Below are 16,147 nucleotides of genomic sequence, written 5' to 3'. Positions count from 1 at the left end.
ACCACAATAAAAGTTTGACAGCGTTGGAATCGATCGTCAAGAATTCCCATTCGACCAGGCCCCTGGACGCGTGTATTTTTACGGTACCACTAATGAGTAAACGTCCTACACCATAGACGGTATTTTAGGTACTTGTATATATATAAGACAGCCGAGTCGGTACAGTTTGTGTTAGGGTTTGGGACAGGGTGACTGTTTTGACCTGTGTGTGGTCTGCAGTGCATGCGTAGTGTAGTACGTTTACTCATTAGTTGTACCGTAAAAATACACGCGTCCGGGTGCCTGGTCGAATGGGAATTCTTGACGATCGATTCCCACGCTGTCAAACTTTTATTGTGGTGGAATTTAATCGGGGCGGAGGTAATTTAAACGGGGCGCAACGATTGAAACGGTGGGGGGAGTTTTCCCAAACGGGGCGGGCGCACCCGGTTTGCGCAACGTAGGGAGAAGCCTGCTGTTTAATAGACGCGTTTTACTTGAAGCTGTCGATACAAATAGTTATCTATAGTAGGGATACAAGTAGTGAAGCATAGTACAGGGTTTCTTCTGAGGGAAAATTAGACAAAGGAGGTAATGGCCAGTTTGGGAAAAAAATGCACATGATGGATTCAAATACAGGATGTATTGATATACTTATAGGTATATATAGATACAGCCAGGATATACTTATCAGTAAATACAGGAACATTTTCACAACGGCGATGTTAAATTTGACAACGGCGGTGCGCCACTGTGCCTCTTATGTATAAGAAACCCTGTAGTAGTAGGTACATCCTTATCCAATACTAACATCAAGGTTGTTATGTGAAAGTATTTGTACGGAGCTCGTCCTCCACCTCCCAAACGTAAGTCGCAGGAGGAGAAATTAGATGGCCAGCGTGGTCTATGATAAGACCAAAAGGATGCGTACATTCCAGCCAGCGTGGAAATCGTCATACCCGTGGCTAGAGTAGTAGAGTATGAACCGGCCAAGGGCAAGGGTATACCTATGGTGCAGGCTGTATGTCTGGTAGTGGTAGTATTTTCACCGGCACTACAAATTATCGTTTGGAAACTGTTAAAGCGCATGATGCTTCCGAGGGGCACAGAAAGATCATAGCAAAAAGAAATGCAAGGACCATGCCTGTTCACCAAACAGTGTCAGTGGGGGCAAAAACACTAATTTTAATGAACAAGGCCACAATAGCAAAACTAAATATCCTAATTAGAAATGCACATGCTATTGGAAAAAACGGCAGGCCCTATACCGATTATGTCAAGCTGTGCCAGCTTGACAACGCCAAGGGGTTACCGTTAGATGTCGGCAGCACCTACCTCACCGACAAGGCCTGCCAAAGGTTCATTACAGCGATAGCTGATGCAAGGCGCCGGGAACAGTTTGGAGCTATAAATGAGGCCAAATTCCTTGCTGTGATAAGTGACGGATCCACAGATTCCTCATCAAAGGAGGCGGAAATTTTATTTTCGAATTAAAATTAAATTAAATTTTAATTTTAATCTTATGATCTATATTAAAGTTACGTATATTTTATACAATTGAATGTCTTTTACAAAACCTTTCTGGGGTACACCCCTTGTACCCTGGGGGAGACCCCCTGTACCCCCTAGCAGAAGGGGGGCTCCACCCTCCTACCCCACCTACCTCCTGGCAAATCACAATGCCCGTCGCTCTGCGCCTAGTAAGAGTCCTTCGGCAGGACTAGTAGAATCTTGGAAGGACTAGTACATTTTTAGCTCACCTTGACATCATCTAGCTGAGCTAAATTGCCATGGGTCGTGGTCCGTCATACGTCCGTCAACAATTTGGCCAGTCGACGTACTTTCCCGCCACGGCAATTTTTTGGCAAAAATGGGAATTGATATTAGTCAGTTCAGGTTCAACGGATTTTGCTCATTTTTGGTATGTGACTGAATAAGAGCTAGGGGTTTTGATATTTAAAAATAAATTATGCAAATTAGGTAGGGTTTGGCAATTATATAGCATATTATATAGACACAAACAGTCTGTGGTGTCACACTCGTCTGGTTCGTTTTACAAGATTTCATTGACAATATCTTTAATGCAAAATTCCTGTTATGAACATATTATGATTTATACTATTATTATTATATTATTATTATTATTATGATATAATGATTTATGCTAAGAAACATCAAAGCTGGTATAGCGCCATCTACCGTCACAAATTGTGATTTATTTTGGTTTATAAATTATTTATAATTTATATATATATAATATTATTTATTATTTTCACATAAAAAAATTACACATAATTATCAAGTGTATATAATGGGAGTTCTCCCATATATACTCTTCGTTTCTATAATGTACGTCGATGGTTGCTCAGTTAAAACTGACTTCTTCTCACTCACTCATTGGGTCATTTTTTGTGGTGAGCTACAGTGTCATTGACACGTTTATTTCTTTTACTAGTCCTGTGGACTAATGAACTAAAATGGTTAGTATCTAGCCCTGACAAGTGGTGTTTGTTCTCTCGTTTTGAATATTTTGATGGACTCAATGACGCGCGCTTCTTGTGTTGCTGACTTGCTGTGCAGAATAAATTCACGAGCCGCTTAGCATGTCGTTTTTTTCATCTGATATTATTGTATCCCCTGCGGCGAAGTCTACTACTTGGTTTCATGGTATGGTTTCATGTCTGTCCAGCCGCCGCAGACACTTCCGCTCTATAACTCGACCCTTAATTGACCTAGCACGACCAAACTTAGTATACTTACACAGCTTGGGGAAAAGGTGTGTCGCGTACCAAAACCAGGTCAATGCGACCTGTATTTGACCTTGACCTTGACCTTGATCATATTTCTCTTCCGCTCTATAACTCGGCCCGTAATTGACCTAGCATGACCAAACTTGGTATACTTACATATCTTGGGGAGAAGGTGTGTCGCGTACCAAAACCAGGTCACTGCGACCTTTATTTGACCTTGACCTTGATTATATTTTCCTTCCGCTCTATAACTCGGGCCCCTAATCGACCTAGCGCGACCAAACTTGGTATACTTACACATCTTGGGGAAAAGGTGTGTCGCGTACTAAAACCAAGTCACTGCGACCTTTATTTGACTTTGATCATATTTCCCTTCTGCTCTATAACTTTGCTCCTAATTGACCTAGCGCGAGAAAACTTGGTATACTTACACATCTTGGGGAGAAGGTGTGTCGCGTACCAAAACCAGGTGACTGCGACCTTTTGACCTAAACCTTTAAATTGATCATATTTCCCTTCCGTTCTATAACTCGGCCTCTAATTCACCTAGCGCAACCTGACTTGGTATACTTAAGACTTGCACGTCTGAGACTTGCGCGTGAGAGAGTGTGCATTGGCACCTGTCTTTGACCTTTATTCTGAACTTGAAGATAAACTCTCCGACGTTTAGTTTAACCCTAATCAACATAGCGGATTTGTGCGAAAAAATGTTAAAATGCTCTGAGGCAGATGAGTTGTGTAACAAACCTTTGTCTTTGTGACTTATTTTACTTTACCTACCTTGTACGTCCTTACGGAGACATTTCATTCATACTAGATCGCAGGGGATACATGTAGTTGGCGACAACTGCCATTTCTAGTTTGTTTATATATATTGTTAACCATCATAATATGTATAAATTACTGTGATGTACAATAAATGTATATGAACTTGAATTTTGTGATCGATTCTCATCCAATCAGCAGCCTTGTGACATCAATTTACGAACTTCCTGTTATCCTTTTCTAACAGCTGTGATGTGTTTCTGTCAACGCTATTCTTGTAACATTAATATTAGCTGTAAGGGCTGTCTTAGCAATAACTTTACAATGTTTCTGACAACGGCTCCCTGATCAGACCGATTCGTCCCAAACAAACAGGTCCGCAGGGCCGTAGGCCGAACAAGTTCGTAGAAGGCGGTGGGGGTGGGATGCAATTTTTAAGAAGTAAATCACGTAGGATAGGGTTAGGCTAAACTGGTGATTGTGTTTATGGAGTTAAGGAGGATCATGTGCGGGTTTGTGCATGTGTGAGTGAGTGGACGTGTGCGTGAGTGTGTGCGTGCGTCCGTGTGTTTATGCTCTATAGAGTGCAATGGTTTCAGAGAATCTCTATGAATGTTTTGTTTTTATCATTGCAGATACTCTACTGCACATTAAACACTCACAAGATAGATATGTCAAGGTTGCTGGGTGGTCAAATCGGACTCGATGATTTTATATTTGTCCATCGAAAAGGCCAGGCGAAGGAAATTGAAATCACGAAAACCGACGAGGCATTAGGACTGACTATCACAGATAATGGAGCTGGGTATGCTTTTATCAAGCGCATCAAAGAAGGAAGCACAATGGATGCCATTACTCATGTTTGTGTTGGTGATCACATTGAGAAGATAAATGATAAGTCTCTGATTGGTGCACGTCATTTCGAAGTGGCAAGAATGTTAAAGGAAATACCGAAATTCTCAACGTTTACGTTACGACTCGTGGAACCACGCAAAGCTGGGTTTAGTAAGTATAAATAGTAGTGAAATTCTGGTAAATGCATATATTTATTAGATTCATTGATGGATTTCGTGGAAATGCAGCCTAAAATTATTATTTGTGTCACATTCATTCTAGATAGTTTTGCCAATTGTGCCATCTATTCAACATGTTTAGCTATAATATTAACCCGGTCAAACTTGAATATCATATATATATATCTAAACTGAGATTATCTAAATACAGCTCAATGTGCATAGTCATATATTTGTATCTAGATAGTTATTCTTTTTTTTAGTTCTGACACAATGGGACAGATGCATTGCTAAATTAGTCTTATACCCAGTTAAATGATGTTCAAGATTACATCTTTGTAGTGTTTTAGAAATTAGTGAAACTTGTACCTTTTGCTTTGTTTTACCTATTAACTGAAGGCATAATTACATATATTAAGTTTGGTATGTTATGATATTCATACAATTATCTGAAACCTTATAAATGGTACTGCTACCGAAATGAACATAAGTTGGATTATTATGATTATATCAGGAGTGAATAATAATAGATTATTATATTATTTAGATAATTATAAATTAATTTGATAATTTAAATTATTTAATTATTTAGATAATTAGATTATTTATATACATATAGATTATTAATCTATTATTATTCACTCCTGATTATATCATGCAGCACAGTAATTATACTGATATTTCCCTGACGAGTATATATGTATAAAATACTTCACATTATCATTTATACCTATATGACGGACAAACTGTAACGTACTAACCGTAACGTTACTAACCAGGTTTTTTTTGTGTTGCTTAAAAATAAATAGACTACTCATTAAATATTCTATGCTAAAACACAAGTCAGCTTTTCTATGTCCATTCTCCGTAACATTACTAACCAGAATTAAAGTTCCCACCTGAACTCAAAGGAAAGCCTAAATGGTTTTTATTTCACGTAATATGTAGAATGTCTAGACTAGAAGTATTGTAACTATTGTTGGTATTATTACTGAGATTGAACACACATGTATACATTTTCATTTTACTGGCCAGAAGGATCTATAACCTTAAAAATGTAACGTTACTAACCGTGGAATTGCCCATTATAGATATATATTTATATTGTTCGAGTATGTCAAAAAAATGTCTCAGAATGAGCACTTAATAATGTTGCTAGATGGGTCAACGTATTTTATATTTCTGCATTCCGATATATGAAATGCTGTAGGAATGATGTCACGTGATTACTCGCGTGTGACATCACATTAGTGTTGTCAGGCCACGGCAGCTAGGCGATCTCGTGTGTCACGCGTGCGGTTGAAAACGTCATGTCATTGTCAATACAACAGGTAGTGTGTTCACTAATGATGGCTCTATTTTCTCTTAACGGATAAGGTAGGATATCTTCGTGAAAATGCAGGGAAGCAAACCTTCTTGATTTCGCTGATTTTTAAAACAAGAAAACAAATTTTACCGCGTTGTCCTAACGATATGGCTGCCATCCGTCTCCCTTGAAAATTTCCTGCTTGAAAGTTGAAGTGATTCGTGTGAGATCACATGAAAGCACAACAACCCCCCCCCCCCCCGAATGAACCCTGCACACCTTTATATGCCACCACGCTGTATTTATACAGCATACAGTGTGCTTGTTTAAAACATGAAAAGTGAGTGTGATATCATAGCTTATCAATATAAGCTTATCGTGAAATATTCAGCTATATCAATTTGAACTGCTTGCAAAGGTAAATAAGAGCGGTGAGGCCATAATAAAAATATTGTTTGTTTGCCCTCACCTGACCGACCCGCCAAAATGGGGTCGACTCAAAATTTGTTATTGATCCTTTCCATTTCTTTTTTAGCTCATCTGACATAGTCAGATGCAGCTTGTAGAATCGCATGATCGTCCGTCCGTCCGTCCGTCTGTCAACAGTTGGGCACAAATCTTAACCGCTCGACGTACGGTCACGATATTCGGCACATTGGGGGGGGATCGTCAAAACGAGTTGGGATGTCGAAGCTGGGGGTCAAAGGTCAAAGGTCAAGAGGTGTAAAAGAAGGTGGAACATTCACTCCTTAACTTAAGGTATAGGGAGGAAATGCAGAATTGCGGCACAAATCTAAACGGCTCGACCTAGGCTCGTGATAGTTGGTGTATAGCATCATGGTAGGAAATGCCATCACTGTGCCGAAATTGGAGGTCACAGGTCAAAGGTCAATGGGCACAGGGCAGATTTTAGACATTTTATGAGGACATGGTCTGACGGAGCGATTGAAAAACTTTTTTGTTTCAGCGGGACTAGCATTTTTATGGCATTATTGAAAGGACCATGAAATCTACTTTCTGCTGACATGCGAAGAGTAAGTGTCAGATAAACCTTTTGACCCTCAAGAGGAGGGTTAAACATGGATTGTTGACTGTCTGTTAAAAAGAATTTGACTGCCGGGTTTGCTAGTAGAATCTTATACATCCTGGATGTATGAGGCTACAATGTCACAGTGAAATTTCAAAACGCTAAATTTGGTTAAAGAAGGTTTAATGTTCCTTAAATCGTATAATTTCTATGGCATTCTGTACTGTCAGTATGTTACATGTAACGTATGCCACTGCCAGTGGCTACTGCCAGTGCATGTGTTGGTGATAGTACTGTGTAGTTTTTGCCTGCGTTAATGGTTACAGGTGGCAGCTCTATATTGCAATTTGCAGCCTGTAGGCTTGCGTAGGTAAATGGATGAGTGCTTACCTATTCTGTCTTGCAAATAGTTGTTGCTACTACGTACGATGAGAGCTTCCATCTTTAATCTGAAGACACTTAAACTTACGGCGCCATCTCGTGGCAACTTTCATAACGATCCCAACGAACATTCCTTTGAGAAGGTTCCTGATACCATCCCTGTGCATTCCACTGTTTAGGCGTGTATGTGAACACATTTGGACTAACAGGGTTTACTAAGAATCCCACCACTCCACCACAGAGTCACCGCAGTAGACGTTAGATGAGCGCTGTCGCTCCGCGGCACTTGTTTTACAAATTGTATCACTACGTTATATAAATCTGTAGGCAATACATTATATGTACCAAGCAAAACAAACATTCAACATAAAAGGTATCTCCACACAAGCACACCCGAGCATGTAGACACTAGACACCATGCTGAATTTGTAAAAAGACCCCCCTCAAAAAGAAGAAGAAGAAGCCTACTTACCCAAACTTTTCAGCCTGGGTCGGGTGAGGGCAAACAAAGATTTTTTTAATTGTGGCCTGATATACTACATAGGACGAAGACAACAGCGGTGAACTGAAGATGTATCACACTGAAGATCATCTATTAAACATGGAATGGTTAGGCCTAAAAAAATAAATGATGTGTTTCCGAGAACGGTCTTTAAAAAATTAGGTAGGGTAGGTAGGGATTTTTTATTTTTTTTAAATGGAAAAATCCGAAAATGTCAAGTGTTCAGAGGTGAGGTAAGTACCATATTCTAGGAGTTTATGATTTATTTTTTGATTGATAATTTATTTTTGAGAATTGATAATTTATTTTTATTTTTTATTTTTTTGATAAAATTTTTTTTTCGAAAATTGAGAAAAAAAATGGTCGGCCCCTATTTGCTAGGTAGGGTCAAGTTCTCGGAAACACATCATTTTTTTAGGCCTTAGTGGGAAAGGGACTATACATTTTTTGAATGCAGACTGCTTTTACTAACCCCCTAAACAGACTGCAAATTTGATCCTATATCAAATATCCTATATCCTATATCCGATATCCTATATCAATTTTTGCAATATGTACATGCTATCCTGGGCTAAATACCCCCTAGTCCAGACTAAGTTATCCCTGCAAATAGCGGTGGGCCAGGCCCGCTTTGAAGCGTCGTAAGTTAGCCCGGACTAAGTTAGACCACGCTAAACTGTGTGTGTATGCAATCCGGGGACTGGCACTAGCTAAATTTTGCAATACACATGTGCATAGCCTTATTTGGGTCAGATAAAAGTACTTAGCTGTCTACTGAGTGATGTAACAAGCTAAACTGAGCATGCGCAGTCAACCAGTGCTAACTTAGCCCGGTTCAACATTTTGTGGCTGTACGCTGCGATTTAGCGCGCGCCCGGCGCGGGCCTGGTCGGTAGACTGAAACGTGTGATGTTCGCTCTGTTGCTGAATGTTTCTGGCACCTGACTTGTTGATATATATTATATATATATGCTCTTTATACGACTCTCGGCTAATCATCCCCTGGAGGCATTATTATATCGCTGTAGCAGCATTATTGTATTATATGTATTGTATATAACTGCTAAACTATCGTAAAATATGGATGGCAAGCAGATTGAAATTTGAATTTACAGAATGACAGATTACAAACCATGCATTGCTTTGCCGCCCATCCCCCAGGCAAAATGAGTTTGCTATGTCCCTGGAAATGTCTTGTACTTTTGGATTTTAAATGGTTTTATCATGAAATTCTTTGTTATATCTTATGTTAAATAGTAGGTGGGTAGAACTATATTCACACGTTTATGACTACTATCTTGTTCAAGTCACAACGTCACATGACATAAAATCGTCAATGGAAAATGCCACTCTGCAAACCCCTACGATGAGACCCCGCTCAGCTCCAGCACCATTTCATGTATCATGCATTGACAATTACAGCTGAAATTGGCCCCAGATCAAATCCTGGAAAGTCTAAGAGTGGAAAGCTTGGCACAGGAAAGGAGACGCTGCGTCTGCGCAGTAATGGCCCAGCAAAAGTAGAACAGGCAGTGAGTATTGCAGCCGTGTGTCTTATCATGCATGATATGTAATGAAGCACGTGGTTAGATAGATATTGAAATGCGGCCATGGGAATGTGTGTAGGTATATGCCACGTGCATTACAGCCTATAAATAGGTAAAATTAAGAATAACCGTTATGATTTCAAAATGTTTAGTGCCAAATGTGTTTAATTGTCTAGTCTTGTGACTATTGCATTTTGTCAATATAGTTTGGCAATATTATTTTAGATCAGCAATGAGCCTGAATCCACGATGAGGGCGTTGTGTTGTTCACGAGATTTTAAATCTTTCAGCAGTAAGCCTAAGTGCAACATATATGCACCAAGCATGTAACCCTGAAACCTTCTGTAAAGTTTAATCCTTGCAGAAACATTAGCACTTCTGGCTATGTCTGGCCGGTTGTCATTGTACATGTGCAGCCTAAAATACATGTACGTACAGTTGTTCTCTGTGGATTAGCTAATGTTCCTTTGTGATAAAAAAGTAATTCATGTTTCTTTTCCCTCTTCAGCCTGATGAACTGGTTGTCATGGCAATTGAGAAGATAAACAGCCTACTAGAGTCATTCATGGGCATCAACGACATTGAATTAGGTATTTAGTGGACCTGACTATTGGGGCAACCTTGGACTATTCCAGTAGCTTTAGTAAAATAGAAAACTGAGTTGATTACTTGATACATGCACAGATAATTAGTTAGTTTGACTGAGGGCCAAATATCAGAATTTTTCTACAATTTTATTTATTATTCTGTATTTTAGCACAAACCATCTGGGAGCTTGGGATAAACAAGGAGAACACCCATGACTTTGCCTTCGCTGTTGACGAAAGTGACCTTGCAGCATTCGGCTTCACAGATGACTTCATTTTTGATCTGTGGGGTGTGATAGGTAAGTGTGGAAAACGAGTAGATGGATAAGTATGTGCATATATAAATAGATAAGTACAGGCATAGGTATCTGATGCATCTCATGTAAATGATTATTAGCTAAACTGTGTTCAACTAAGTTTAGCATTTGGAATTTAACTGTGCAATGGTAGCTTTTTACTTCCTCATGGGTATGGGGACCACACTAACAAATGCATTTCCGTCATTCTTTAATGCCAAAAAATTCATGTTTTTAACACCTGATACACTATGCATGCCAGTGCAAAGTACATTCCGTGATCATTCAGTAGTCCTTAAAATGGTAGGTCACCACTGGAAAAATTCCACTCAGTCTGTCAGACCCTGTTTTAAAAAAGGTTACAGATCTGTTGTTTGGCCCACCATGACTCTGTACCAAATATCTAGAGCATAGTTTAAAGCATTTACATTTATTCTGCAATTTTCTGCTTCCTCAATGCTGGTCCTATTCGTTAGGCTAGGAAGGTGTATTTTCCCTCTCTTTTCACCTCTTGACTGTCGAACCTTGGCACCACATTTGACCTCCCGGTCTTTTGAGTTATCCCCCTACGTTCCGAATATCAACGTCAAGCCAAGCATCATCATATAATATAAGTCATATCATACGTCAAGCCATTCAGATTTGTGGCTCAAGTTGACGCTTTACAGTGAGAAGGTAGGGTGAAGAGATGGAATGCAATTGTATGTGGCATCGCATTAGCATGTTCTAAGTGATGTCTCAGGTCAGCTAAAAATCGGCCACTTCACGTTTCTTTGTCTGACAATGAATGTGTTGTGGCTACGTGTAATGATTGTTTGTAGCCTATGTATGGTGTATAAGTGTTATATTGAAGAGTCATCTTTTGGTGTTTGTGGCATGTACGTGCCTCTCGCCTGAACTATCATGTATCATTCATTTTGTTCTGTATCTTGTGACCATGTTAATAGGATTCCCTTCAGCTGCGGCCGGCTGGCCAGCATGTGAGAAACAGAAAATTTTACGGAACCTTTTCTAGGGCCTTCCTTATTCCACGAGCAGTGCGATCCTAAATGGGACTGCTTATTGTCTTCATGATTGCTGCAAAATTCCAGTGCTGCTTCATTCTTTGTGGCAATGTTATCCTAAACCTCCACTTGATGGTTTGCCATTTGTCAATCGCCATTTGACTTGTTACATGTTACCATTGCAACAACAACCATATCTGGCACAAACTATAGTAAAGAAAATGCCCTGGGCAGTAAAAATGGTGCTACATATGGGAAAGAAACTGTTGCACTTGTGGCCAAAATTTGTCGTTATATTGTGGTTAGTCTGATTATGTATACATGATTGAGAAAAATTGTTTCCATATTTGCATGAATTTATCAGAGCGCATATGCTTTATTAAATATAATGAATTTCCATTCATTCTTCAATTTCAGGTGATGTAAAATCAGGACGCTTAATTCCAGACCAAGGAGGTTCAGCGAATTTCTAACTATACATTGGCCCAGGTGCTAATGACTGCTACTGGTGAAAAATCAGCAAAAATATATTTTTTAAATCAATTGGGGTGGGGGTTGTGATTGTAAGCATTCTATAACTAATCAAATTAATTGACATGTTATTTTAGCAGGATGCAATTTGCAATATTTTTCAGGTGTTAACATAAGTAAAAACGTGCTGCAAAGTGGTCATGGCTATTTTCTTATACAGGTAGGTACAGTAATGACCTTTTCAAAGTTACCTAAAAAATTGTAAATAACAAGAAAGTCGCAACTCGATAACACATCGCAGCAATGCCTTTGAGTCCAAACACGCAATATGCGCTTCTTTTGTTTTTCGTGGTTCATTGTGGGTGGAATGATAGCATTTAATTGCATTATAATTTGGTCTTGTTTTACGACTTCATTTTACAACCCTGTTTTACTGGAACCTAACCCTGTCGCGAAATGGAACCTGCCTGTATTTCACTTGGAGGCGTTTATTAGGCAAAGACGTACCTCATTTCGGTGTGTGTACCACTTTTTCACATTAATTAAATGACAGCACGATCAAGCATTCTGAATTTTTTAAAGTTAATTTGTGGTTGATTTCTGTTGCATACTAGTTGTTCCTGTTTGATATCATAAGTAATTAATGTGTTTTTTCAAATCTAGGTTATTCATTGTAAATAACAACATTTCTAATAATTTTTCATGCAAACGATGTATGCCTATGTTGTGCTTTGACTGTTTGTGGAGGCAAATTTTAGACCAAGAAGTTGTAATAGTTAAGATATATTATATCTGGCTGCTTAAACTTAAATTTAAATCATGATCATTGCAATTTTTTATTATTTAAATGACTACTATATTCCTAAAAAGTCTTAGATTCCTATTTGTTAATTGTAATTATAATGCTAATTGTTGGTTTAACAACACCACACAAGCTAAAATATTCGTTAATTAGGCCAAAACAATTTTAATTTTTTAATATTTTTTTTTACTTTAAAGAAAATTGACAATAAAATGTTTAGGGTCGCTGGGAATAAATAGGGTCGGTCGGGAAACGGTAACCACACCTATATTTTGTTTTGGCCTTACCAAACTTATCCAGCTCGGCTGATGTTATTGGGGCTGGTTATTTCATTAGTCTGTCAGAAAACTAAGGTTGTGACTGCATGCAATTATTTATCGAGTTTTCGACATCGATCACCATTTCCTCTATTCTATGGCAGCACACTTCCAATAGACATCGTTGTTTTAATGTTACATGACCAGTTAGTGCAAGCTCATTGATCACCTTGGCAGTACCATCTTAACCTTTCTTTGTGTCCCCCCTCACGATTGATTTTTTTATGTACCAAAACAGTTGTTGTGAATAGCCAATATGTTTAAGTTCGACGGAAGTTGTTGAAAAATGACACTTTGTATTTTGCTGCTACATATAAACATTTTAGAATAAATACATGATTTTATTGTGTTAAAATTAAGGTGCAGTGTGTGTGTTAGGTTTCAATACTAGTTTGTCATTGGTTTTGGCAATGGTGGCATTTCGGTAGTTTCAAGCGGTGCTGCGGGATGTCAGCAGTGTGTAGAATGAATTTGCAAGATCGTAGGTTGCCGAATCTGTGCACCAATGTACAACATGGTTTCGATGACACAATGGTGAATGGCGCAATGGCACTGGTTTAATTTTTCTGTGGGAGTCTGCCCTTCAATTAGTATGTATAAAGCTTATATTCTTACTCTTTTTACCGAAATTCAAAACCCAAAAGTAAACGTGTAGAAGGTTGGTTAATGCACTGTGTCATGTAAGCATGTGCTTCGGTTACGTTCCATGTCACTGCTATGATGTCTTGACCAGTGTTCTAAAAAGATATTTAAAAATTCACTTGCGGGTGCCACGTTTACAGTAAAAGCCAGCCTCTCAGCAAATTAGAGATAGCATATTTAGGTGGGAGAATTTTGTTCTTAGTAAGCATCCGCCCATCACTAAATTCATCCCATGTACAAACCTACAAGCCTGTCTAACAGTTGCAGTCAAGAATTGCTGCTTCAGCCTTATTATCTAGTTAGACTGGTAGTGCTCACTTGTCAGATGTTGTAGGCATCGTCGACCAAAACTATATATGTCCTAGACTGGCTCCTAGTGACAATTTTCCAATATTTTGAAATGCCACATTAAACGTAATAGTGGCATTCACATGTATGTGTGTGCGTGCGTGCGTGCGTCCGTGCGTGCGCGTGCGTGTGGATTCTGTTGGTCTCTTGCTTTTTACTGTTGATATTAATGAGGTTTATACGGTTCTATATAGGGTAGGAATATGTAGACATAGAGTAAGACCTGTTGTTGCGTACGCGTATTGTGCGTTTGTGCAGTACAAGTTTATGAATTGTGTTGGTATATGACATTTCTAGGTTGATTTCGATTCATAAAATCCGTCTATAATGTCTAGAATGATGTCGAAGACTATATGGCATACGTGTGAGCTTTAGGTGTTTGCAAATTGATTGCAGCGATTTGAGTTTCGTATGAAGGGTGGGTTGTGAGAAACAAATTCATATGAGTGTACATCTTTCACATTCCACTTATGATGATGTATTTCAGTGCCTTTGTTGTTATGCACTGTAAGAATGTCAGTGTCGTGTAAATGTAAATATCTCTGTTGTGACCGTCTTTAACTGTCAATTATTTTGTTTCCATATCAGACCACATAGTAACATTCCATGTAATATGTTGCGAATATGTATATGTCGAAATTATATCGTAAAATTTATACGAGTGTCTAGTGACAGAACCCCACTTAAGATTTGGTGGTCATGATAATGAATAGCACTTGTATAAGTGTTTTTGTGGTGTGAGTTGTGGCTGAATACAGTTTATGTTATGAACATTTCTAGTAATTGTAAATATCTCGGTTGCGTATGGCTTGGCTGACCTTGTACAATGGCCTACAGAGAATACAGAAAAGGAGAGGAAAATGAAAATGAAGGGCAGCTTATCTTAACGTCAGCAAACAGTTTGAAGTTTAGAGCAGGTGCATGGTCTAACAGCTGAGCAGATGCGGTTTTTATGTCTAACTATTTGACAAAGGATGGGTTTAACAGGATATATATACAATGAAGTTTTGCAGCTGCATAGATATATTGTTTTGTTTGTATATGTCTACCCACGTGATAGGCAGATCTAAGAATTGTGTGAGGGCAAGTCCGTCCAAAGTGTGTGTGTGTTACCCCTTTTAATCTATATTCGTATTAATTCGTGACTATTTCAACTGGGGAAAGTGTTTGCCACACTTGAGAACATTGACATATAGTCACGAAAGGTGGATGGCTTCTTGACCCTTGGATCTGCGGATGCAACCACCACAGCTGATGTCATATTACCATATCTGCTACATGAAGTCTTGTTAATCTCCAGATATATTTTGATGTAACGTTTTGGTAATTACATAACATTTATTAGTGTTACGAGATTGTCCGATGTAATATACCTCATCATGAGACTGGAACAACTAGTGTCCATAGTGATTAAATAAACCTGTGCATTATGCTATTATGTAGGTGAGTGTTGTTGTGATTCTGTGCGTGTTAGTAACCCTTACTAGCCTATTTGTGATGATTTTGGGTTTTGACACTACATAGTTTATTTTACAGCAATGGCCGATTTTTCATGGTAATGCATAGGATAAACTTGCTGACCTAATAATATGAAATTGTATGTTATATATAGTTACTGCTAAGCACTGTTTTCAACCTTTATCTTATATTCACCATAATCTGGTCATATAAATAAGATAAGCTCCTCTACAACACATGAGAACACCGCACGCACGCCGCTGTGCACAAACAACAAGAATAAAGAGTATTTCACGACAAGAACAAACATAACAACAACAAACAAACAGCTCTTTATTAATGTTGTTTGTGCACAGCGGCGTGCGTGCTGTGTACTCGTGTTGCAGAGGAGCATAGGAACGGCATTTACAGGAAGTTATCGGGAATAATAGGCGAAGGGAAGTAAAGCAACACGACTGGTAGTAAATACATTTCGTGTTTATTTACCATGACTTTTTTATTTAGACATCTCTTTTGTGGTGTCTCACAGCCACGTGCTAAGTCAATGAGTTTGCATTCCTGGCAGGTGGTGGGGAATCCGCATTTGTGTAATTCCATTTAACACGTGCAGTTGTTTTAGTTTAAATGCACCGCTTTCTCCCCTGCCATATACGCATATTTGTGTCTCAAAGAGAAGTACCCTTCGAATTTCAAATGGCTGGAAATATGGTTTCTGACCATTTTATGTGACCATTTTATTTCGTTTCTCTGTCATCTAACTACAGATAGTGTGATTTAATATATGTTGTGCTGCTAAAATAAATATTTATAAAATATTGGTGCTGTTACTGTTTAAATCGGTCATATATTCCAATAATTACAGAAATTTCAGATCGAATCGTATGAATTACACTTTCATACTATCTTGGCCGTATTATATATCCAACTTCGATGTTATAATTCATTATTATAT

The 16,147-nt window shown here is 38.6% G+C and overlaps 1 protein-coding gene across 1 annotated transcript in view; it reads left to right on the top strand.

The window, feature by feature from the left end:
* Positions 1–15,179, top strand: part of LOC106810901 (PDZ domain-containing protein GIPC3-like) — a 19,692-nt gene extending 4,513 nt beyond the window's left edge. Inside the window, exons 2-6 of the mRNA XM_014814375.1 lie at positions 4,130–4,499; positions 9,146–9,255; positions 9,779–9,860; positions 10,028–10,156; positions 11,575–15,179. Coding sequence (XP_014669861.1) covers positions 4,130–4,499; positions 9,146–9,255; positions 9,779–9,860; positions 10,028–10,156; positions 11,575–11,630 — 747 coding nt within the window. The 3' untranslated portion in view covers positions 11,631–15,179. The remainder of the gene's footprint in view (positions 1–4,129; positions 4,500–9,145; positions 9,256–9,778; positions 9,861–10,027; positions 10,157–11,574) is intronic.
* Positions 15,180–16,147: the final 968 nt, after the last annotated feature.

Source organism: Priapulus caudatus, unplaced genomic scaffold (genome assembly GCF_000485595.1).
Source record: "Priapulus caudatus unplaced genomic scaffold, Priapulus_caudatus-5.0.1 Scaffold17, whole genome shotgun sequence".
NCBI classification, from domain to species: Eukaryota; Metazoa; Priapulida; class Priapulimorpha; order Priapulimorphida; family Priapulidae; genus Priapulus; species Priapulus caudatus.
The sequence above is the reverse complement of the archived record's forward strand: the minus strand, read 5'-3'. Positions and strand labels throughout refer to the sequence as shown.